The following is a 24,271-nucleotide window of genomic DNA, read 5'->3' on the forward strand; positions in this document are numbered from 1 at the left end:
TTTCTTTTTTTATTAATCATTACTTGAATAAAACATAATAAAATATAGAGACAATGTTATATAGATTAATTTTAAAATTAAATGAAATTATATTAATAAGGTCCACTCCAGCTCTCCGACGCACAGTGTACATCACCCCTTGCAGATGTAGTGCACTCAAATGCCGTACACTATATAGGGATTAGTGAGGAGTGAACGAGTGAGGGGTTTCGGACACAGTTATTGTCTCCTAAAAGAAAGAAGTCTTTCTGAACTGCCTGAAATGAGTCGTCAGTAATTCAGTCTCACTTCCTGCTGAACCTGTGTAGGTTTGTAACTTATTTGCATAATGCCATCCTCTTGTCTTGATTGGCTGAACAGCATCTCTTAGCCCCGCCCTCAAACACTGTAGTGTATCTGAGACTGGAAGATTTCGGTTCGTGTTGTTTGTGTGGAGGAGACGCTGTTTTCTGAGATTGATACGGTGAAACCCACGCCATTGTCACTGTTCGTATCACCGTGATCAAGAGCTGAGAGTCAGATATGCTAATGAGTGTTTGATGTCTGACCAATCAGAGCAGAGCAGCTCTCAGAGAGGCGGAGCTTAGAGAGACTGAATCCTTGATCTAAGGAAAGAGCTGACGCTGCAGTGGAGATTATGAGGACATTACAGTGTTTTTGATCTTGGATGCATGAGAATCTGTTGTAGGAGACTCCAAAACAACATTAGCAACCTTTAAAACAGCAGAATAGGGTGAATCTCTGATGTTTTCTGCTCAGGCCAGCGGGCTTCAGTTCCGTCACACTGACAACATCAACCACTGGAGGAACGCCATGATGGAGGTCGGGTTGCCAACGGTAAATCACACTCGTGTTTCAGCCCATAATTCGACAGGATCTCAAACAAGAACTGTTGTGAATATTTCATATTACTGAAGATGATGTTGTATATCCTGCAGAGGTTTCATCCAGAGACGACGGATGTGTACGATAAGAAGAACATGCCCAGAGCCGTTTACTGCATTCATGCTCTGAGGTCAGAACTACTGGCTCCACATCATCCAGAATAATGACCTCCGAGTGATTTATTACAGTTATTAATTATTTCACGGTTTCCGATCTCTTGTGTTAGTTTGTACCTGTTTCGTTTGGGACTCGCCCCTCAGATCCACGACCTGTGTGGGAAGGTCAAGTTCACCGGTAAAATGTGTTTTCTTTTCTTTTATGAATAATTCTACAGTGACGCAATCATCAGCTCTGTGCGTATGAAAATATTAGTGCGGGGCAACGATTAATCGCATCCAAAATAAAAGTTTGTTTACATAATATGTGTGTGTACTGTCTGTGTATAATTATTTTGTATTTATAAACACACACATATGCATGTATATATTTAAAGCTGCAGTCCGTATCTTTTCCTCTTTGTCGCCATCTCTGTTCGAAATCTGTAACTGCAGTGATTCGCGGAATTATTATCTTTACGTGGGTTGTAAATCGGCATGAAACAGCGGGGATGAACACAGTGCTTTGAGGCGAGTGCTGCTGTCAGTCACCGCGCTGTGTGGATACTGGCATACAGAATCACAGATTCACTTTTTGAAAGTTTGACCAACATAAGAATTTTCATAAGAAAATGTCTTCTGAACAAGTAACATCCATTTTTGTTCTGACCAACTAAGGGGGAAAAAGCATTCGACATGATAAGCTTCGTTAGATTTAATCAACGCGATTTACAGCAACCGTGCAAATTATAGCCTACTTTGTTCCCAAATTGTTCATGTTAACAACATCAGCATTGCGTGACTAATGTTAAATTTAATGTGTTTTATGGTTACCTGTGTAGTTCAGAATTCATATTCTCCATAATAGCAAAACGAGAAAGGCACAACAAAGGAAACTCCATAACTGTGAATTAAGAAAACGTACTGTTACACGATTGAACTATTTAAATGTCTTACTTGTTCAGCAGAAAAAAGCCGTCTCTTCTTCCGTTTCGAACCCCTTCAAAACACGGAGTTCACGCACTTTTCAAAAGCCCCGCCGATGTTTAAATCCTTGTGTTCGCATGAGACGGTTTCTTTCTCTTTCTCTAGCCACCTTAAATCCGAAGTACGAAGTCTTTTGGGTTTTATAACTGCTGAATCTCCAGTTGACACTGATGATTGTTGTTTGGATCTTTCTGGATGCCATAAGTTTAATTATGTAAAGTGCTGCGAGAAAAGCCTATACATCTAAACATCTCGTCACGCGCAGTATAGCCGGCTAGCCGAAACTCCTTCTTTATGTGTACGGGTGTGACGTCATGACGCAAAGACATGCTCGAATTTCCCGCGGAAACCCACCAGTACCACTGGAATTAAAATCATTATTACAAGCGAACCGTTTTGAATCTAGCTATGGTAAGCAGATAGTTTTGACCACTGGCAGAATAAGTTTTTTTTAATATAATTATTTTGGATTATTTTTTAACTTAAAAAAGCTACGGACTGCAACTTTAAGAAAAATTTGTTATATATATATATATATATATATATAAAAAAAAAATATATAAATTATATATACTGTAAATTAAATATACTGTATATGCATGCAAATATTTCTCAAATATTTACATGCACATGTGTGTATTTATATATACAAAGTAATTATGCACAGCACACACACATATATTATGTAAACACAGACTTTTATTTTGGATGTGATTAATTGTCAGACTCGGTACTAGTAAATATACTTCCACTTCAGAGCCGTTTCTATAGTGCGTTTCAGCATCTGGAAGCACAGCTGTCTGTTTAATAAACTGTGTGTGTGTTCTGCAGAGGAGGAGATCAATAACATGAAACTGGAGCTGGATAAATACGGGATTCAGATGCCAGCGTTCAGTAAGATCGGAGGAATTCTGGCCAATGAGCTCTCCGTGGACGAGGCGGCAGGTGCGTGCCTTCCTCAGCATGTTTATAATAATGCATTGCAATATTAGGTCTCGTTTGTTGACATGATTTCACACAAAAAATACTCCTGCATTTATAAATCTTAATGTTCATTTCAACTTTTACTAATGCATTATTAAAATCAAATGTTGTATACATTAGGTAATGCACTGTGAGTTTGCATTTTAAAAAAATTAATTAACATTAATAAATGTTTTAAAAATTGCTCATTTTTAGTTCATGTTAGTTAATGGATTGACTAATGTTAAAGTAACACCAGGGAACTTTTGCTCTCGGGGTGGCGTCCCCCTACAGTTGGGAAACAGTATTGTCCTCTAGACCTCTACTACTGTCGTAAACTCTGTCATCCTACATGCACGTGCAATTGTTGACAACCAGGATAGCCCTGAACACTGTAGGAGGAGGTCACATGCAGGTGTTCTGCTTGCGTCGCGTGTGAAATGTCTTCATCCCAGGTACAGTGGCATATATTTCAGCATGTCATATGAATATAATTTCATGGGTTTTATTTTTTTCTAACGACAAATGATCGCGATGCTCACGTTTACAAGCCAGCGTCATTATAGTAGCCTAGTCTATTGGTTACCGTTTTACTGGATCTATATGATACTTCAATGCAATGTTTGAGTGGTAGATAATAACCATATATCGTCAATATTATAATATCAAGCTACCATAAATGAATCTGCAAATTTTACAAATCGATTTGCATTATAGCTTGAGGCAAGACAAATAAACAAATATCACAGACATGTTAGGTATCCTATAGGGGTGCTCCGATCAGGATTTTTGGGGCCGATCACCGATCGTCGATTACTGGAAGCTGTATCACCCGATACCGATCACCGATTACAGGGTCTATTTGAAGACTTCTTTTTATCATGTAGCATTACTTATTAAACTATATTTAACAACAATGTACATTAAGTATTACATTTAAGAGAAGACAATGCATAATGAATTGACACCTGTGTATTTATTTGCAAGCAACATGTATTAACATAGCAGCTTGGTTATTGGGAACAGCTTAGGGCTTGACATACAACTTTCCTGTAGAATATAAAATAAAATTAATAAAAGACAGAACATCTGAGTCTTTAAATTTAGCTTTAGACTACTTTAAACTAAAAACAGCAACAAAAAAGGCTATAGTCAAAATAATGTTTTGAGTCAGTCAGCCATCAGTTTTTCTAATACACTTAAAGGACCACAGGCAGTAAAGTGCACAGCAAAAAAAAAAAAAAAACTAACAACTTCCATATCTGTATCTATAACTTGGCTTTTTTCTGGGATGCTTAGTCAGATTTTGTAGGCATTTAGAGAGGAAGAGAGAGGTAGAGAAACCTTTTGTGTGTGTGTGTGTGTGTGTGTGTAGAACCCTTGCAAAATTATTTTAAACCGATTAAGAAAGCCACCACTGGTCACATCTATGGTTAGATTGATTTTTTTTAGATCCAGTGAAGTCTGTCCCACCATGTACCTAATATAAATAAATAAAACATCTTCAGTTAACTAGCAGATCATTCATTTAGTTCGCTATTAAACAAGAAATCTAGCGCTATGTGTTTTTGAACTCAAGCTGCGCGCTCGTTGCCGCGGCGATCAGTGTCATGGATACAGTGCTCTGTGCCTCGCGCAGGCTTCACTCGGACGCGCGCTTCAATCTATCGCCCTTGCGGACTCTATTCATTCCGGTGTAATCACAAAATAAAACACTAAAGTATCCTTGCTTGATATAACTGTAACCGCTGATGAACATATTCAGTTTTGAGAGAAAAAAATATTTGTACGAGTGATTTGACGGACGCACGGGGGTTGGATACATTTTTGTCATTGGTTGTTGCGTTAAATCTTACCCAGATACAATAGTGCTATTTTCTGATTGGCTATTGTGTAGCTCGACTAACAACACCAGAGGAAACGCGCTTGATGCATGCCGGTTCCACAGTGAGAGCGGCGCGGCCAGAGTTTTGGCCGCTGCGGCATATTAAATATATTACAAATAGTTTTCCAGCGTGAGAAATACAATGTGTGGTGGGAGAGCATGACAAAAGACCGAAATGAGTGACTGTCACGCTCAATGCTTGACACTAAAATATGATTTTGTACATCTTATATATTTACTTGCAAGAATGTAGCCCCTACCAAACTTGTGCACGCCGTTTAGACATAGGCTTTTATTTTTTTTTGTATTTTTTTTTTTGCCAAGTCCGCATCGGTCGGGCACCCTCCTCCTCCTTCAGCTCACGCCAGCGAGAAAATGCTGGCCCAATGTTGATCCTCGTTCTGCCTTTAACGCGATCACTTTCTCCTTTTCTCTTTTTGCTTTGCTCCGATAAAACCTTTGCTTTCTTGTTTTTCTGTGCTGCTTCGGCCATGACTATAACATTTGGCTCGCACGTCCGATTTTAAGGAAGTGGATTTTAAGGTGGTGGAAGTGACGTATATGCCGTAAAGCAGTCGAATTTTGTAGTTCTCTTTGTTCGCCGGTTACTACCCGAAACCCGAAGTTTAAAAGTACGATTAAAAACGCTACAGACCCCGTCAGGCTATGGCAGACGTGTCATTCAACCTATTGTAAGTCGATGTACCATCACAAGAGACTTGGAAATATATTATGAAGGTTGAAAAGTTACCTAGTGTTACTTTAACAAATGAGACCTTATTGTAAAGTGTTGCCAATAATAATAATACATTATATTTATAAAAAAAAAAGCCCTTTCTAATACTCAGTGCTACAATACGATCAAGATAAATATGTAAATCTAATGCATCAAATAATAATTAAAGGAGTAGTTCACTTTTTAAAAAACTTTTGCTGATAATTTACTCACCCCCATGTCATCCAAGATGTCCATATCTTTCTTTCTTCAGTCGAAAAGAAATTAATGTTTTTGATGAAAACATTCCAGGATTTTTCTCCATATAATGGACTTCAATGGTAGCCAAACGGTTCAAGGTCTAAATAACCGTTTCAGTGCAGCTTCAAAGGGCTTTAAACGATACCAGACGATGAATAAGAGTCTTATCTAGCGAAACGATCGGTCATTTCAAAAATATATAAAAAAGTTAAAGTTTTATAGGCACAAATGCTCGCCCTGCGAACTCTCCTGTTCGAACTCGTTCATCAAAATGAACGAATCTTCTTTCGAGTCATTGACTCGTTCATCAAAATGAACGAATCTTCTTTCGAGTCATTGACTCGTTCATCAAAATGAACGAATCTTCTTTCGAGTCATTGACTCGTTCATCAAAATGAACGAATCTTTTTTCGAGTCATTGACTCGAAAAAAGATTCGTTCATTTTGATGAACGAGTTCGAACAGGAGAGTTCGCAAGGCGAGCATTTGTGCCTATAAAACTTTAACTTTTTTATTTATTTTTGAAATGACCGATCGTTTCGCTAGATAAGACCCTTATTCATCGTCTGGTGTCGTTTAAAGCCCTTTGAAGCTGAACTGAAACGGTCATTTAGACCTTGAACCGTTTGGTGCCCAGCAAAGTGCATTATATGGAGAAAAATCCTGGAATGTTTTCATCAAAAACCTTAATTTCTTTTCGACTGAAGAAAGAAAGACATGGACATCTTGGATGACATGGGGGTGAGTAAATTATCAGCAAAAGTTTTTTTAAAAGTGAACTAATCCTTTAAAAGCAAAATCATTATATAGCCAGATCAATACATTATTAATTATTTTTTCTTATTTGTACCAGAAAACAAGACAAAATAATTATCTAAACACACTTAATTCAAAGAGAAAATAAAAAAATGTTTGACCTCATTGACTTTTTATTTTTTATACATTTATAAATATCTGAAGTGATTCTGCATCTCCAGTAAATGTATCTTGATTCAGGGATGTTTAGATATTAGTGCTGGAAAACAAGATGAAAATATTGAGAAGCTTGTAACCAGAAGTAATGTCTGTCATTTTTAAATGTCCTCTTCATTTGAAAAAAAAACGTTTAACAAAGTATTACCGTGTAAAAATCCAGTTATCTGTACTATTCCTTTGGGTGAGACAGAAAAACAAACTTCATCTTTAAAGTAAGTCAGCATTAAAGGGAAGTTGCGCTGGTCTTTTCTCCTCTATTGTGTCGTATATCGAGTGAAACGCTTCAGAAACAAGAACACATGTGGGCGGGGCTTGATTGTGTCTGAGGAATTGATTGGATGGTTGTGGTTTGCTATTGGCTGATCTCATGTGAGTGACAGGTTATAGCCCCGCCCACATCATCAGAGAAGAGATGCTGCAAGAGGAACTGATTCTGATTCAAGATTACCAGGAACATGATTTTAAAGGTTCATGAAACCCCAAACCAAATTTTCTGAGATTTTATCAGAGGTATATGTGTTGAACACCATTGAAGACAATGTTAGCATCAGTTAGATTTAATAGCAGGGTTAAAATGGTTAAATTTGAGTTTTTTTCCGCTTTTTTTTGTCTTCCGGGTTTAAAATCTTCATCGTGTCCACGTCACAGGCTGTGACGTGGCAGTGCACTGTGAGTGCGTTGATGACTCATCGGTGCCTCATAATTATTAATGAGACTGAGTTTTCATTTCCTATGAGAAGACACTGTCTCTTAATTATTCATGACACCACGTGGATCTTTCCAGTGACATGTCAAACTGTGATATCGCGTAGTAGATGAGAGAGGCAATCATGGGACGCACGCAAGTGTTTGTTTTCGTGGTGCAAAAGTCCAATTGGGTTGAATATGTTTCCCCGCGATGCTGCCCGGGCTAGACTCTGGCTCTGGGCGGTTGGTTTTCCATCAACCACGGACACATCTAAACGTGTGTGCCGCAAACATTTTTCTCGAGAGAGCTTCGAGAATTGGAGAATGGTGGACTTCGCCTTGTTGACGACCAATCCAGGTTGCGTCTTGCGAGTGATGCGGTACCAAGTCCCGAGGACTTTTCTATCCCTTCAGAGATGTGTGTGTGTGTGTGTGTGTGTCTAAAATGAGACGTCATCCACCTCCACAGAGCCATCTTTATTATGGGGGTTCAGGGGGCGCGTAGATCTAGCTATGCACGTAACGTTTTTTTTTAAGTGGAAAATTAATAATTTTTTTAAATATATGTATTTATAGTGTCTATATAAACAACTTTATATTTTATAATAACATTATAATTATACATGTAGCCTACATTAATATGTTCTCAATAGAATTATGATTACTGTAGGCTAATATAGCAGGGCATTCAGTTACTTTTGAAAGGACAATAATAAAGTGTCGTATTTCATAAGACTTTAACTTTGCCAGCTATAAAAAAAATCTAGCATTTCCTCACGTTTTACCACTGCTTTTAGTGACAGTCGAAATGCATGGGATACTGGCGATGACAGTGATGGCCATACCACACCCCTTCTCACAGCCATCCACGCCCATTTAAGTTGCATTTTTCAAAAAGATTGTCAGCTAGACTTGAGCTGAAAGAGGGGGGTTTCATGACCCTTTAAAGTAATCACTCTCTCTCTCTCTCCTGTCTTTAGTGCACGCGGCTGTGATCGCCATCAACGAAGCGGTGGACCGGGGGTGTGTGGAGGACACGGGTCGAGCCCTGCAGAACCCCAACGCCATGCTGAGCGCCCTTCAGGACCGGCTCGTGCCCGTCTACCAGGAGATGCTGCGACAGGCGCGCGTGCAGAAGGCGTCTCGGGCGCGAACACACGTAAGAGCGTCACATGATAAATAAACAAACACCAGGGCTCATAGTACATGAAAAATGCAATAGTAAAAACCAACATTGGATAATACTTTGGACGTCAGAGTTAACAATGCATTGCAATAAATAATAGCCACAGATATAAGCAATAAAATAGGTTTAATATAGTGCAAATTAAAATATATTTTCATATGAATAATACCTAGATAAGCATTTTGTTCCTCCTCTATTATATTGATAATATCCCCATGTTTAATAAATAATAAAAAGGGACTCCAGACCCTCTTAAATTGGTCGTCTTTACCCTTAAGAATATAGGTCATCTTTTCCATTGCAATGCATGAATATATTTCTCTTAAGCCGCCTTTCCACTGCACACGACATTCGCATGCAATTGTCGCATTGCGCCCCCTAGTGTCAGTCGCACGGTACTTTGAAATTGGTCGTGAAGCAACCGTTACCCTCGGCTATTCACAATGGTAAAATGAATGATTTGATGAATGTAATGCATGCATGAATATATCCACACAAAACAAATGACCCTCAATACATCTACAATAAAAACAGTAGATTTTACAGAGCTAATCAATATAAATATTGATTTAATAATTCTAAAATATTTTTTTTCTGCCACAATTATTAATAACCGACATTTTACAGAAATAGCTTTTACAGAATAACATTAAAGAGTTAAAATATTGGTAATTCTAGCCTCACGCTTATAGTTTTGATTAGAATACATCACATCATCATTTTTGGCAGCATATAAAAATGGTGTAAATGAATAGGACTGCTTGATAATTGTTTAATTTCCATGTGCTTTTGTTTTGGTTATATTCCACTGATGGAGACTAGTGGCTGAATGTGCATTTGTAAAGGTGATTACTGAATAATGTGGTGATGTGCTCTGAAGTTTTGACTGTTGAACATTTAAAAAAAAGTTGATTATAAAAAAAAAAGAATACATCACATCCGGTCGGCTGGTCGCATGCGGTCTAGCCGCAGAAGTTCAGATATTTCAACGGATCCAAAGCTCAAATCGGATCCGAATTTTCCGCATACGCATTATGATAGGACCTCCCCACAGCTCCTGTACGACTCTCCATTGGAAATGAATGACTTCCGGTCCACCGGCTGTCGTTTGTCGCGTGCAGTGGAAAGGCGGCTTTACCCATCGAGTTATAGTAGGCCTTTCTAACGGTTCTGTGTTTTACAGGGAAACGGATCAGCAGAAAACGACATTTATGAGGAATATCTGACGCAGAGAGAAATTCAAGACTCCGTTAACAGAGTCAACAGTGAGTCGTGAAATCATGTCTGGGTCACTCATATTTCACCACTAAATCTAATTGGAATTTCAATAATTAGGAGATTTACATAAAAGGAAAACCAGGAATGATTTTCTCTCTCTCTCTCTGTGTGTGTTGCAGTGCGCGCGGCGGTGGAGTGTGTGGACGAGGCGTTGGACTGCACTGACCCGCTGGCGCTGATCTGTGCCCTGCAGAACCCCAGTCTGGCGCTCAGAGGACTGGTCCGAGATCACGCCGGCTGGTACCTGGAGCAGATGAGCGCTGATCGAGAGCAGAAAGCCCTGGTGAGACTCACTCACAGCATCATCTCTCTCACCGCTTACTCGTAAACTGTTCACCGGTGACTGAAGTGTGTGTTTGTCAGGATCTGGGATGTGTGGATCCTCTGGAGAGAGATGAACTACAGGAGGCCGTCAACATGGCCAATGAGGACGCACAGAGAGATCGAACCAGTCAGTGAAACACTCAAACTAATTAGCAGCATGTGTAGTGCTTTGGTAGAGTTAATTTTTGGTGTTTGAGGGATGGTTCACCCAATTCTGTCATCAATTCCTTCATCTTTTGACCACAATTGAAGATATTTTTAATGAAATCGGATCATGCCTTTAAAAGCAGCCTTTTTGTAAACAATAATACATGTACTACCGTTTAAAAGTTTTTTTTTTTTTAAAGAAACTAATACTTTTATTCAGCAAGGACACATTAGTTTGATTAGTTTGTGGCAGTAAGGACATTTGTAATATATATATTTTTTTTAAAATCAAATAAATGCTGTTTCATGTACAATAAGGTTTGTGTGTGTGTGTGTTTGTGCAGTTCAACAGGCGGTGAGTAAAATAAATGAGGCCGTGCAGCGTGGAGAAGCTCGTCAGACGGTTCGGGCACTAATGAACCCAGATGCTCATCTGCCAGACGTCTATCCGTTCGCTGCAGAGCTTTACCAGAGAGAGCTGGCACCCCTGCAGCACCAGTGTCCACAGGTAACACACACCGCCTAACCCTGGGTTAACCTCCTTCCAAACCCTGGGTTAACCTCCTTCCAAACCCTGGGTTAACCTCCTTCCAAACCCTGGGCTAATCTCCTTCCAAACCCTGGGTTAACCTCCTTCCAAACCCTGGGCTAACCCTCCTTCCAAACCCTGGGCTAACCCTCCTTCCAAACCCTGGGCTAACCTCCTTCCAAACCCTGGGCTAAGCCTCCTTCCAAACCCTGGGCTAAGCCTCCTTCCAAACCCTGGGCTAAGCCTCCTTCCAAACCCTGGGCTAAGCCTCCTTCCAAACCCTGGGCTAAGCCTCCTTCCAAACCCTGGGCTAAGCCTCCTTCCAAACCCTGGGCTAAGCCTCCTTCCAAACCCTGGGCTAAGCCTCCTTCCAAACCCTGGGTTAAGCCTCCTTCCAAACCCTGGGTTAAGCCTCCTTCCAAACCCTGGGTTAAGCCTCCTTCCAAACCCTGGGTTAAGCCTCCTTCCAAACCCTGGATTAAGCCTCCTTCCAAACCCTGGATTAAGCCTCCTTCCAAACCCTGGGTTAAGCCTCCTTCCAAACCCTGGGTTAAGCCTCCTTCCAAAGCTTGGGTTAACCTCCTTCCAAACCCTGGGTTAACCCTCCTTCCAAACCCTGGGTTAACCTCCTCCTAAACCCTGGGTTAACCTCCTCCTAAACCCTGGGTTAACCCTCCTTCCAAACCCTGGGTTAACCCTCCTTCCAAACCCTGGGTTAACCCTCCTTCCAAACCCTGGGTTAACCCTCCTCCTAAACCCTGGGTTAACCTCCTTCCAAACCCTGGGTTAACCCTCCTTCCAAACCCTGGGTTAACCCTCCTTCCAAACCCTGGGTTAACCCTCCTTCCAAACCCTGGGTTAACCTCCTTCCAAACTTAAACGATGAGATGTTAAAATGTTACACTGAAACTTAAACGATGAGATGTTAAAATGTTACACTGAAACTTAAACGATGACATGTTAAATTGTTACACTGAAACGATGAGATATTAAAATGTTACACTGAAACGATGAGATGTTATTATAAAGTGATTTTATCTTGTAATGTCCCCTAAGGTACAGCTGTGATGTTGTTTCAGGGTTCGCTGCAGCAGGAGGAGTTGTTCGTCGCGGTGGAGATGCTGTCAGCGGTTGCTCTGGTCAATCAGGCTGTGGAGGTGAAAGACTTCGGTGCGTTCAGCGCTACGCTAGTCAGTCCTGCGGCTGGACTCGCTGACATCGATGACGGCCTGATTCAGAGGTCTGACCGGTCACTCATGACACACACTCTATGAATATATATATATATATGGACATCTTACTTATCATTTCAAACTCTGATTGGATCTAGATTTTATTTGTCTGCTTTTATTTAAATAATCATATTAAATCAAAAGGCTGACAGTTAAGAGAGTAAAACTGTGTTTTGTGTGGTATAATCGCTAACATGTTTGATACGTGAATTTCTAAGGCTCTAAATGATGAATTGACAATTTTCCTTCCGTCTCTGATTGATCGTTTTCACTCTTTTATCCAGTAAAAGTCTTTTAGTTTAATTGTACAAGCGTCCTCCTTCAGCTCGAGCTTCACGAGTCTTTCTGTGTCAAATCTGCTCTGATTTTATCAAGGAATAACTTTCATATTGTTAGTAATATTTCAGCTGGACTGAAGCAGCTTTACTTGATCATCATCATCACCATTTATTATAAAAATCATGAGTATCAAATATGATCATCAGGCTTTTGAGGAAGGTTTATCTGTTCTTCCCTCTATCATCAGTGTTTTGCATTATGTTTTAAAAACTACAGATCATAAAACTAAGCTTTTAAACATCTTACTAAGACATATTATTGGCAGATATTGATATTAATATGCATTTTATGTCAGTATCTGTTATACTGTTATAAAGATGTCATTGGTTTACATTAAAATCATCAGCATTTCATATAAATATCAGAATCTTCATCAGACTCCATATTTTTGCTCTGAATAAAACTGAGCTCAATATTCTCAGTATGTCAGACTATGAGTGATAAAAGCCGGATGGATCAAATATAATCCACAAAAAAATGCATGCAGGGTTTTTAGTTTTAGATTTTGCATGGGATATGTTTTCATGTCAGGCTTTCCAGGGTTACTATCTGGCGTAATAACTGTGTTCAGGTATTTCGAGGAGCTGTGTGAGCAGAAGAGGAGGGCAGGTAAAGCTCTTCTCACCTGGAACGACCTGCAGACGGGACTGAACACCGTCAACACTACCGCTCACGAGGAACATGAACGTCAGTCGACCACAAATCTTCTTAGAGTGGCTCTGGTTATAATAATTAGTTTGCAGCATTAGTAATTGATGGTGTGGTTGTTGATCTCCACAGAGATTCTCACCATCGGTCTGATCAACCAGACTCTGAGTCGCAGTGATCCTCAGAAGACGCTCTCGGCGCTGATGCTGCCCTCCGGTGGCCTGGAGGACGTGTTTCAGCTCAACGCCACACGCTACCATGACCTGCTGACCCGAGCCAAACGACACAAGGCAGAGGTGTGGTGATGCGTCCATCAGTCACTGGGTCTCACTGCACACTTCCTCCATAGTTCATCTTCCTTTAAATGCATTAAATTGGATTAGACCTGATTCTAACAGGGTTCATACAAGGTGCTTAAAGTGCTTGAATTTGAGTTTTTGAAATTTAAGTCTTTATATATATTAGCCATATATAACCCATATATATGAAATGAAAAGACAAAATATGTGTAATTAGTGTTTAATTTTATAGATAAAACCATATTTTCATGCAAAAGCAACGCTGCAGCCTGCCTGATATAGATAGAGGCATTTCACATGGCTATGAGTGTGTTATTGCTCATATAAATATCCAAGTATATGATACAGCTTTCATTCTACAGGAGAAAAATTATCATATTCATGAGAGAATTTCTTTTTGTTTGAAGAAGGGAAGTGATAAGTTTGTTATAGTATCCTTTCAATGGTTAAAATAACCAGTCATTTCATGTGCTGCACTTTATTAGTACCATTATTTTTTAAGTTTATTTTTATTTATTTGTTTACCTTTTTTAGAATTTGAAGGATAGATACTGTTAGATAAGTGAGAACTCTGATTGTCATCCTTGAAAACCAAAAAAGTAGTGCTTTGAAAGTCCTGGAATTTCATTTTTCAGTGTCTGTACGAACCCTGTTCTAAGGTCACAGTCTGACTCTATAGTAGAGGCTTTCGCACCGAGGAACCTTCTCATCGCTCCGACAACTATTGGCGGAAGCTCCCGGAGTTTGGCGCGTTCGCACCGCAGGAACTGGGAACTATTTTAGTGTCGGTCTAAACTAGCGCTATAGGAACTACAGTAACGTTAGTGTTCTCTGATTGGCCGAACGCACGCGAAACACCAGCACCCGCCATTATTAAACCGGCTGTGTAAACACACAGATTATAGCCTATATATTTACTCCACAAACTAACTCTACGAACATGTAAAACAGTGATAGATGGAGCTCTTGAGCTTTACACTGAGGAGACCGAGAGAAACATGATGATGTATTTCTGCTCCGTAACACTGGGCATCAACACACGCCATACGCTAACAACTTTATTACTGTCTACTTTCAGTGTATTACAGTTCTAGCTAATAGCGTATTCGACGGGACTGTTAGACAGATCGTACACTAATGAACAGGAGAATGTGAGCCGTTCTCAGCGCCGCCAAAATAAGTCTCAACAACAAGCGTGTGTCACGCCACTTCAGAGTTCCTGCAGGCGCTGCGAACGCAACCAGGAGAACCTTCCTAAGGGACCATTAGCTCTCGGGGAACCGTCCCGGAGCTCGTTCCTAGAACTCTCCGGTGCGAAAGCCCCTACTGTGAGTCCTGATGAAACGCTCGTGTCCTGTGTGTGCAGGTGAGCCGTGACCCTGGAGCTGAGCTCTGGTTGGCTGACATTCAGGAAGGTGTGAGACTGGCCAATCAGGACACTCAGAAAGCACTGAAGAGTGAGTGGACGCACACAACCACACGATACGCTTGATGCACATGTAACTGCAAGGGTTTCTGGTAGATTAAGGCAAGACACTGCAGGCAAAAACATTTTTTGGGCCCATTTTGCTTCCATAACATGTCTTCATTCAGACTATTTAAGTGTTTATTTTATTGCACTTGATATATTTACTTCTGTAGATCTTTAAAGGCGGTGAGTTTGAGTTATAAATCTCCACTTCAGCAGCTTCACACACACCAGACTTTACAGTTTTATTCATATCTATAAACTTAAGGTTTGTTCAAATATCATGTTACCCCTAAAAACATGGTGAAAATATATTTATTCCTGTCTTTTGACAGTATTTTCTGATTTATGGAGTGATATGAAATTCAGAATCCACTCTGAAAAAACCTTTGTCAAACAAGAATCTCAAACCTGGCTTTATCCAATGTCCTATGAATTTATGCAAATGAGTGCATATTTAATGATACTTACTATGCAACACATGTTTGCCATTCCTAATGTAATCCGTAAAGTGGGGAAGTATTAGTTAAATTGTTTTGCCATATTCACCTGGAGTGTCTTGCCTTGAGTTATATTTGTTATATGCCCTACAGCTTTACATTGTAAAGGCCCGTTCACACCAAGGACGATAACGATATAGTCTAAAGAATAGCAGAGTTCACACCACAGCTATAACAATAACGATATAGAGAAACAATATAGTTGGATCACTTTCTAAACGATTTTTTTTCCCCAGCTGTTGAACGATAAAACACTGACAGCCAATCAGAAAGCATGCTAATTTAAGGGCTCGCGCATTTAAAAGGGCAGTTGTGGAGAAGTTAATCGGCGAGGTCCAGAAAAATCCGCCTTTGACTTTGAAGTTAAAAGTTGTTTTTATTCCACTATATTGACCACGTCAGCTAAATTCTCTGTTAGATTATTAGCTCATTACACTAGCTTCACTCGAAACACAACATGCTGAGGACATCTGCTGGTTAAAGCCTGTAAATGCAACAAGAACAGCAAAAACATGTTCAGTGATGTTGAACACACTTAGAAACCGCAGCGCGCGAGTAGACAGACCGGTATCGTTCGTTGGTGTGGACTCAAATATTGTTATCGTCTTAGTGTGAACAAGCCTTAAGAGTTTATCATTACTTTCAGGAAAATGGTCCTCACAAGGACTCAAATGTCCCCTGTTGCTGTGTGTGTGTGTGTGTGTGTGTAGTGTGTCTGGGTCTGGCCGCAGTGAATCAGGCTGTTAAAGAGGGCCGAGCGTCTCAGACGGTGCGAGTGCTGCGTCTGCCAGAGGTGGCGCTGAGGAGCGTCGTGTCCGAATGTGCTGACGGGTACCAGACGGAGCTGAGCGCCCTGCTGAGGGCCAAAACACAGGAGGGTCAGTCTCACACACACACACAAACACGAGCGTCCAAGGCCTCTATTCTCACGGCGAAGTTGTTTTATTCTTCTCTTTGAAGTAAAAGAAGTTTGATATGCCTTTGCAGTGAAATACTGTTAACGAACATCCCGACGCCTGCCACATTTAGATGAATATGTAAATATTTCCTCTCAATAACAACAAAAAAAACCCCATAAAACTGAGAAAGCATCTGATTATAGTGATGTGGATGTTTGCGTCAGCTCTGCTATTCAGACACGTTATAGATCGCTTTAAAGCAGCAGCTTTACAATATTAAACATGAATAACAGTCAGTGTCACTTTCTATTTCAGCCTCAGTTTCTACTATAAAGTTCGTGTTCGTTTTTACTCGCTTCTGAACTTGAGTATGAACCGGAGAAGATTTACACCGATTTAATATTTAGGAGGATCTGTAGGCAGAAGTGCAATATCATATACATATCTATGTTTTCAGTGGTGTTTTCAGTGGTGAATAAAGAGCTGACATAATGAATCGTTGTGTTTTTATTACCTTCATATGAGCATTTCTCTCTACACACACTGCGGGTCCGCTTACATCCACATGTTTCTACGGTGGCCCTGAACGGACACACGCGTTTCGTCACTGTGTTGTTCCTCGTGTAAAGAAGCTGCTCAAGTCAGCGAATAAAACAGACACAATGATGAACAAGTAACAATAATATTCGCAATAACATATCGTTTTACTGAATAATAAAGTAAACCTAATTTCTTAATTTATCTTTGTAAAGAACCTTATTGCTTTGCCTACTCTCTGCTGTCTCAGACGACGACATCACTTCCTGTCGGCCACCATAACTTCTGTTGGGTGCAATTCACAACCTCACCACTAGATGCCGCTAAATATCACACACTGCAGCTTTAAGTGTGAGTTTGTGTGTTGTGCAGGTGATAACAGAAGCGCGTGGATCAGGACTAAACTGCCGGACCGCAGCTCTTACTTCTTCCACCTGCAGAAACTGGAGGGCAGCTGGGAAAGACCTCAGGGCTTCGTCCAGAACAGCGTCTTCCTGACGCACGAGGACATACAAGTGAGATGCGCACAAAACACCTGTGAAACATGCTGAATTTGCCAGAGTAAACAAGCAGGAGTGCGTTTCCCGAAAGCATCATTAGCCAACTATGGTCGCCAGTTCTGTCGTTATCATCAGTTCAGGGTTAGGGTTAGGGTTAGGTTCTCAGTTCAACGAGTCACTGTTTCCCGAAACCATCGTTCCAATGAACATCCGCAAACAGCTTCGCAGAGGAGTGTGTGTGAGCGACAGCATCGCAGAGGTGTGTGTGTTTGAGCGACAGATCTCGACCTGCGGTTAGAAGCAGAGTTTCTAGATTGCATGACATGTGGACTCAGTTGATCATTATCTGAGACAAATAAGCAAGCTGACATTCAGAGCAATCTGTGTCTTTTCTTTAGAATACAGACAAATATTCTGTACATGAGTTCTCTGTGATGGACCTGAGGAAAACATATTACAAGACTCCTTTACTATATCTTTTTGGTGTAGACTTAAAGGGATAGTTCACCCAAAAATGTAAATTCTGTCAGTAATTACTCTCCCTCATGTTGTTCAACCCCGTAAGACTTTCCTTCATCTTCAGAACAGAAATAAAGATATTTTTTATTAAATCTGAGAGCTGTCTCACTCCTCCATAGGCTTCTATTGTAATTTAAACCTGCCGGCCAAGAAAAGTTAGTAAAACATCTTTAAAATAGTCTGAGTGACGACAGTGGCTCAACCTTAAGTTCATCAAGCGACGAGAATACTTTTTGTGCCAAAAAAAACAACCTTTATTCACCTCTTCATCATCTTCTGTGTGGGCCTCAGATACCTCGTTTCCACCAAAAAGAACTTGTTCGGAACTGGAGTTGGTTCAACTAACCTTCTCAGAACCTGTTTGTTTTTCCACTGACTAGAGCCCAATACGGTTTCGGGAAACAGTCGTGACTATAGTTGATTTCTTCAACGACGCATCGTACTGTGACAGTGAAGCCGCGAGTTACAGCGTTATACAGGAAACACACCCCAGAGCTCACAGTGAGGTGTGTGTGTGTGTGTGTGTGTCTGCAGGCGGTGTGCAGTCGTGTGACCTCGGCCCACAGCAGAGATGTGCAGTGGAAGGCCAGTGAGGCGCTGGTGCAGCGGATGCAGGCGCGCATGCGAGGGTTTCTGCTGCGACAGAAGCTAGCCGAGCGCCGGCACTTCCTCAACACACACATTCCTGCCGTCATCACCATACAGGTGAGACTCACCTGACCCCAGCACCTCAACAACCTGACCCAGCACCTCAACATGCTGCTCACGGGACTGTGCAAATCTACACCTTTAGACTTGATGAGTAGACTAGACTGATGTAACCCTCATCCTTCCCTCGGGTCATTTTGACCCCGTATTTTTATTTTTGAAAGAATTGACCCCAGGACTTCTGTCGCACTTAAACCATGAATACACACACATTTTTTTAATGGCTTCAAGGAGTTTTGTGGTTGAAGTTTACATCACAAAATATGTGGTTATAGATTTTATGTTATATATTATATTATGTGTCTAATTAATTGACATTATGAAACTTGAACAATTTAACAACAATTTATTAAAAGTTTGACAAAAATTACATGTTTACGGCTAAATCAAATAAAATTTTTTCCCCTCTATTTCGGGTTTTCTGGATTCCATTTTAATGGTTTAATAATATTTTCATAATTAAAAAGCATAATTAATTTACAGGTCCTTCTCAAAAAATTAGCATATTGTGATAAAGTTCATTATTTTCCATAATGTAATGATAAAAATTAAACTTTCATATATTTTAGATTCATTGCACACCAACTGAAATATTTCAGGTCTTTTATTGTTTTAATACTGATGATTTTGGCATACAGCTCATGAAAACCCAAAATTCCTGTCTCAAAAAATTAGCATATCATGAAAATGGTCTCTAAACGAGCTATTAACCTAATCATCTGAATCAACTAATTAACTCTAAACACCTGCAAAAGATTCCTAAGGCTTTTAAAAACTCCCAGCCTGTTTCATTACTCAAAACCGCAATCATGGGTAAGACTGCCGACCTGACTGCTGTCCAGAAGGCCATCATTGACACCCTCAAGCAAGAGGGTAAGAAAGAAAGAAATTTCTGAACAAATAGGCTGTTCCCAAAGTGCTGTATCAAGGCACCTCAGTGGGAAGGAAAAAGTGTGGCAAAAAACGCTGCACAACGAGAAGAGGTGACCGGACCCTGAGGAAGATTGTGGAGAAGGACCGATTCCAGACCTTGGGGGAACTGTGGAAGCAGTGGACTGAGTCTGGAGTAGAAACATCCAGAGCCACCGTGCACAGGCGTGTGCAGGACATGGGCTACAGGTGCCGCATTCCCCAGGTCAAGCCACTTTTGAACCAGAAACAGCGGCAGAAGCGCCTGACCTGGGCTACAGAGAAGCAGCACTGGACTGTTGCTCAGTTTTGCATGTCATTCGGAAATCAAGGTGCCAGAGTCTGGAGGAAGACTGGGGAGAAGGAAATGCCAAAATGCCTGAAGTCCAGTGTCAAGTACCCACAGTCAGTGATGGTCTGGGGTGCCATGTCAGCTGCTGGTGTTGGTGCACTGTGTTTTATCAAGGGCAGGGTCAATGCAGCTAGCTATCAGGAGATTTTGGAGCACTTCATGCTTCCATCTGCTGAAAAGCTTTATGGAGATGAAGATTTCATTTTTCAGCACGACCTGGCACCTGCTCACAGTGCCAAAACCACTGGTAAATGGTTTACTGACCATGGTATTACTGTGCTCAATTGGCCTGCCAACTCTCCTGACCTGACCCCTATAGAGAATCTGTGGGATATTGTGAAGAGAAAGTTGAGAGACGCAAGACCCAACACTCTGGATGAACTTAAGGCCGCTATCGAAGCATCCTGGGCCTCCATAACACCTCAGCAGTGCCACAGGCTGATTGCCTCCATGCCACGCCGCATTGAAGCAGTCATTTCTGCAAAAGGATTCCCCACCAAGTATTGACTATTGAGTGCATAACTGAACATAATTATTTGAAGGTTGACTTTTTTGTTGTTGTATTAAAACACTTCTTTTATTGGTCGGATGAAATATGCTAATTTTTTGAGACAGGAATTTTTGGTTTTCATGAGCTGTATGCCAAAATCATCAGTATTAAAACAATAAAAGACCTGAAATATTTCAGTTGGTGTGCAATGAATCTAAAATATATGAAAGTTTAATTTTTATCATTACATTATGGAAAATAATGAACTTTATCACTAGATACTAATTTTTTGAGAAGGACCTGTAATTCATAAAAACTATTTATTTATTTTTAAATTTCTATGATCCCCCTTGTGTTGTGTATTTTAATTGTTCTGGCAATCATTATATAGTCTGAAAAATTGTGAGAACTTTAGAATTGTCTTTTTTATTGACTTTTTACATACATTAAAAAAAGTTTTAAGTAATGAAATTTAGTTTTAATTGATTAATAATAATTAGTTAGCTCAAATGTGTGAAACTTTAGCTCAAACTTTCCTGGTTCACCATATTTGATGCCAAATTAAATCGAATCTTTCCTTTTGGGTGAACAATGCACGATACATGGGGTCTCATGGTGTCTCATTTCTGATATATCGTCGCACCGCTAATGATTCATGATCCAGTGCTGAATGTGTGTCATCAGTCTCACTGGAGGAGATACAGACAGCAGAGGGAATACCGGCGCAGACTGCAGTATCTGTACCAGAACTGGAGAGCCGTCCTCAAGGTAAAGCGCGTGTGTGTGTGTGTGTGTTAGGGCTGTCACTTTACGTTCGAAAATCGATTGCACAATCGATTGGACCAGCCAACACAAGTATCGAAAACGAAAATAGGGAATCGGTTTAAACGGCCTTCCTTCTCTCGGATCACACAGACACTGTAGGCTCTGACACACACACACACACACATAACAGCATAATACTTCTGCATAATGTGTCTCTTTTTACAACAAAAATGTGAATTCTGCCGCTATTCAGACAGTCTCATGCATACAGATTCGGGCTACGGGCTACAGTCGCCTACGCTGGCGAAATTTGTTTGAAATTTGTCATTGTGCACGAAACTTCACGCCAATAAATCATCAGGAATATTGCTGACTTGTGCGTCTCAAGCACCTCTTTACGCTCGTCCTAACGCCTGTTAGGTGTCCGTGGATTTGCCTGTATTTGGTGATGAAAATGGAAACGTCTTTACACATGGAAAATCGATTCAATGAACACTTATGTCTGAAATCGAACAGGATTTTTTCACAAAAGTGACAGCCCTAGTGTGTGTGTGTGTGTGTGTGTGTGTCTCACGTGTGACTCTCTGCGCTCTCAGATCCAGGCCGCAGTGAAGATGTGGCTCGCCCGCAGGAACTATCTCGCCCGGCTCGCTTACTTCAGGAGACATGTGAGGGTCACGCCTGCGTCCGGCATCATGATGTGTGTGTGTGTGTGTGTGTGTGTTCATCTGTGTGTTTATTTATCTGTCAGGTTGGAGCTATAATCCGGATCCAGGCGTTCTTCAGAGCCAGCAGAGCCCGCGAGGAGTATCGCTTACTCGGTCAGTCACTGACAATCACAATATTTGATAATACGGTTCAAACGTTTGTGAGCAGGGTTTGAAACTAACACTCGCCAAATGCGGGTATAAATCAGCTGTGGCGAGGAACGCTGTCAAATCACGAGCTAAGTCGGTGTGTTACTCATTATGTTTACTCACTTTGCTGGAGAAGTTCGAGTAAGACACATCTGTGCAGATTCAGCGCAAATACTCGTGAGTCATCATGATATATTAAACACAGCGTAGAATCGGCTCATATCTGCTAACCTGAACACACTCGTCACTGCGCCACATATAACAGCGCTTGTTCGTTTGCACTGAAGCAATAGCGGAGATTAAAAACATTTGGTTTACAGAAAAGACATTGTTATTTTCCAACATCCTCATTTATTCTGATGTTCTTTGTCCTGTATTGATCTGTGCTCCTAAAACACATGTTTGGTGATGAGGAGGAAGGAGGAGATGGCTATATATATAGTTAATCTGGTTAATTTCTTTTCTTTTTTTGGCTAGTAGAAGTTCTGAATGGCTGTTAACTTAAAGTTTTAGTTAAATTTAAAAAAAGTTAATTTCTAACCCTGTTTGTGCCTGTAATGTGTTGTGACCCGTGTGTGTGTGATGTCCAGTTCACTCGAGCGCGCCGCCGCTGTCGGTGGTGTGTAAGTTCGCGCACCTGCTGGAGTGTGGAGACGCTGACATCCGTCAGGAGGCGGAGCTGCTGAGGCTCAGGGAGGAGGTGGTGCGCTCCATCCGGGCCAACAGGCAGCAGGAGCACGACCTGGACCTCATGGACCTGAAGATCGGCCTGCTGGTCCGGAACCGGGTCACGCTGCAGGTCAGACAACCAGCGGATACACGGTGGCTCTGTTAATCTCTCTCTCTCTCTCTCTCTCTCTCTCTCTCTCTCTCTCTCTCTCTCTCTCTCTCTCTCTCTCTCTCTCTCTCTCTCTCTCTCTCTCTCTCTCTCTCTCTCTCTCTCTCTCTCTCTCTCTCTCTCTCTCTCTCTCTCTCTCTCTCTCTCTCTCTCGACTGTATGTCTGTCTGATTGTCTCTCTGTCTGTCTGTAGGAGGTGGTGTCTCACTGTAAGAAGCTCACTAAGAAGAATAAGGAGCAGTTGAGTGACATGATGGCTCTGGACAAACACAAGGGCCTGAAAGCCCTCAGTAAAGAGAAGAGAGACCAACTTGAGGCCTATCAGCACCTGTTCTACCTGCTGCAGGTACACTCACACACACTCACTCTCTCACACACACACTCACACTCACTCTCACACACACACACACACACTCACTCTCTCTCACACACACACACTCACTCTTTCACACACACACACACACACACACACACACTCACTCACTGACACACACATGTTCTCACACTCGCTCACACACTCACTGTCTCTCTCTTTCTCTCTCTCTCTCTTTCTCTCTGTGTGTGTGTAGACCCAGCCGCTGTATCTGGCTCAGCTGATCTTTCTGATGCCTCAGAATAAAAGCACCAGCTTCATGGAGACGGTGATCTTCACTCTCTTCAACTACGGCTCCGACTGCAGGGAGGCTTTCCTTCTGCTGCAACTCTTCACTGCCGCGCTACGCCACGAGATCAGGTACGAACACACACACACACACACTCTCACACACACACACACACTCTGCTCATGAGTTAAAGTTTCCCTAGTGATGCACCGATGTGAAAATTGTGGTCGATACCGATAACCGATATTAAAATTGCTGTTATGGTCAATGCCGATATTTACCGATGTCGATATCTCTGTATCAAAACACATAGCGAGGATTAGGGCTGCACGATATTGGTAAAAAATGACATTGCAATATTTTATTTTTCTGCGATATATATTGCGATATAAAAATAATTTCATCAGATGACTTGAATAGCTCTATTTGGAAAGAATGAATCATTCTAGAATGACTGGGGTGGTTTTGTCATGGAGTAAATCCGTATAGAAACTAATATTAATAGAATGTTAACTAATGTAGTTACTAGACTTTAATAAATGGAACCTTATTGTAAAGTGTTTCTGATTTATGTCTCTTGAGTTCAGTGACAGATCAGTTGTTTTAACCATTCATTAAAGTGAATCGGTTCAAAGGAGTCATTAGTTTGCGAATCGGACGTGTCGGACCACGGCACACGTTGTGTGATTATCCAGGCAGTTTAGGACATCGCACAAGATAGAAAACATTTCATCGCTAGCAGGGCTCCAGACTAACTTTTCCACTGGTTGCACTGGTGCTAATCTGTCTATTATCATCTTTCTATCTTTTAAAAATCATTAAACATTCAAATGTATGCATTACATTTTAAAAGATTAGAGTATTATAATAAACTGATACAGATTTTTCGTTA

The 24,271-nt window shown here is 41.0% G+C and overlaps 1 protein-coding gene across 1 annotated transcript in view; it reads left to right on the forward strand.

Annotated features, from left to right (window-relative positions):
* Nucleotides 1-24,271, forward strand: part of iqgap3 (IQ motif containing GTPase activating protein 3) — a 50,443-nt gene that overhangs the window by 2,551 nt on the left and 23,621 nt on the right. The window contains exons 4-25 of the mRNA XM_056243700.1: nucleotides 760-837; nucleotides 939-1,015; nucleotides 1,112-1,179; nucleotides 2,799-2,912; nucleotides 8,434-8,612; nucleotides 9,823-9,904; nucleotides 10,037-10,200; nucleotides 10,281-10,368; nucleotides 10,733-10,896; nucleotides 11,997-12,157; nucleotides 13,060-13,175; nucleotides 13,269-13,432; nucleotides 14,802-14,892; nucleotides 16,114-16,281; nucleotides 17,212-17,354; nucleotides 18,393-18,563; nucleotides 21,002-21,085; nucleotides 21,679-21,750; nucleotides 21,834-21,903; nucleotides 22,530-22,738; nucleotides 22,971-23,123; nucleotides 23,347-23,510. Of these exons, the coding sequence (XP_056099675.1) occupies nucleotides 760-837; nucleotides 939-1,015; nucleotides 1,112-1,179; nucleotides 2,799-2,912; nucleotides 8,434-8,612; nucleotides 9,823-9,904; nucleotides 10,037-10,200; nucleotides 10,281-10,368; nucleotides 10,733-10,896; nucleotides 11,997-12,157; nucleotides 13,060-13,175; nucleotides 13,269-13,432; nucleotides 14,802-14,892; nucleotides 16,114-16,281; nucleotides 17,212-17,354; nucleotides 18,393-18,563; nucleotides 21,002-21,085; nucleotides 21,679-21,750; nucleotides 21,834-21,903; nucleotides 22,530-22,738; nucleotides 22,971-23,123; nucleotides 23,347-23,510 (2,780 nt within the window). The remainder of the gene's footprint in view (nucleotides 1-759; nucleotides 838-938; nucleotides 1,016-1,111; nucleotides 1,180-2,798; nucleotides 2,913-8,433; nucleotides 8,613-9,822; nucleotides 9,905-10,036; nucleotides 10,201-10,280; nucleotides 10,369-10,732; nucleotides 10,897-11,996; nucleotides 12,158-13,059; nucleotides 13,176-13,268; nucleotides 13,433-14,801; nucleotides 14,893-16,113; nucleotides 16,282-17,211; nucleotides 17,355-18,392; nucleotides 18,564-21,001; nucleotides 21,086-21,678; nucleotides 21,751-21,833; nucleotides 21,904-22,529; nucleotides 22,739-22,970; nucleotides 23,124-23,346; nucleotides 23,511-24,271) is intronic.

The sequence above is a fragment of the Rhinichthys klamathensis genome, unplaced genomic scaffold (assembly GCF_029890125.1).
Source record: "Rhinichthys klamathensis goyatoka isolate OS25496 unplaced genomic scaffold, OSU_Roscu_1.1 h1tg000828l_1, whole genome shotgun sequence".
Lineage (NCBI taxonomy): Eukaryota > Metazoa > Chordata > Actinopteri > Cypriniformes > Leuciscidae > Rhinichthys > Rhinichthys klamathensis.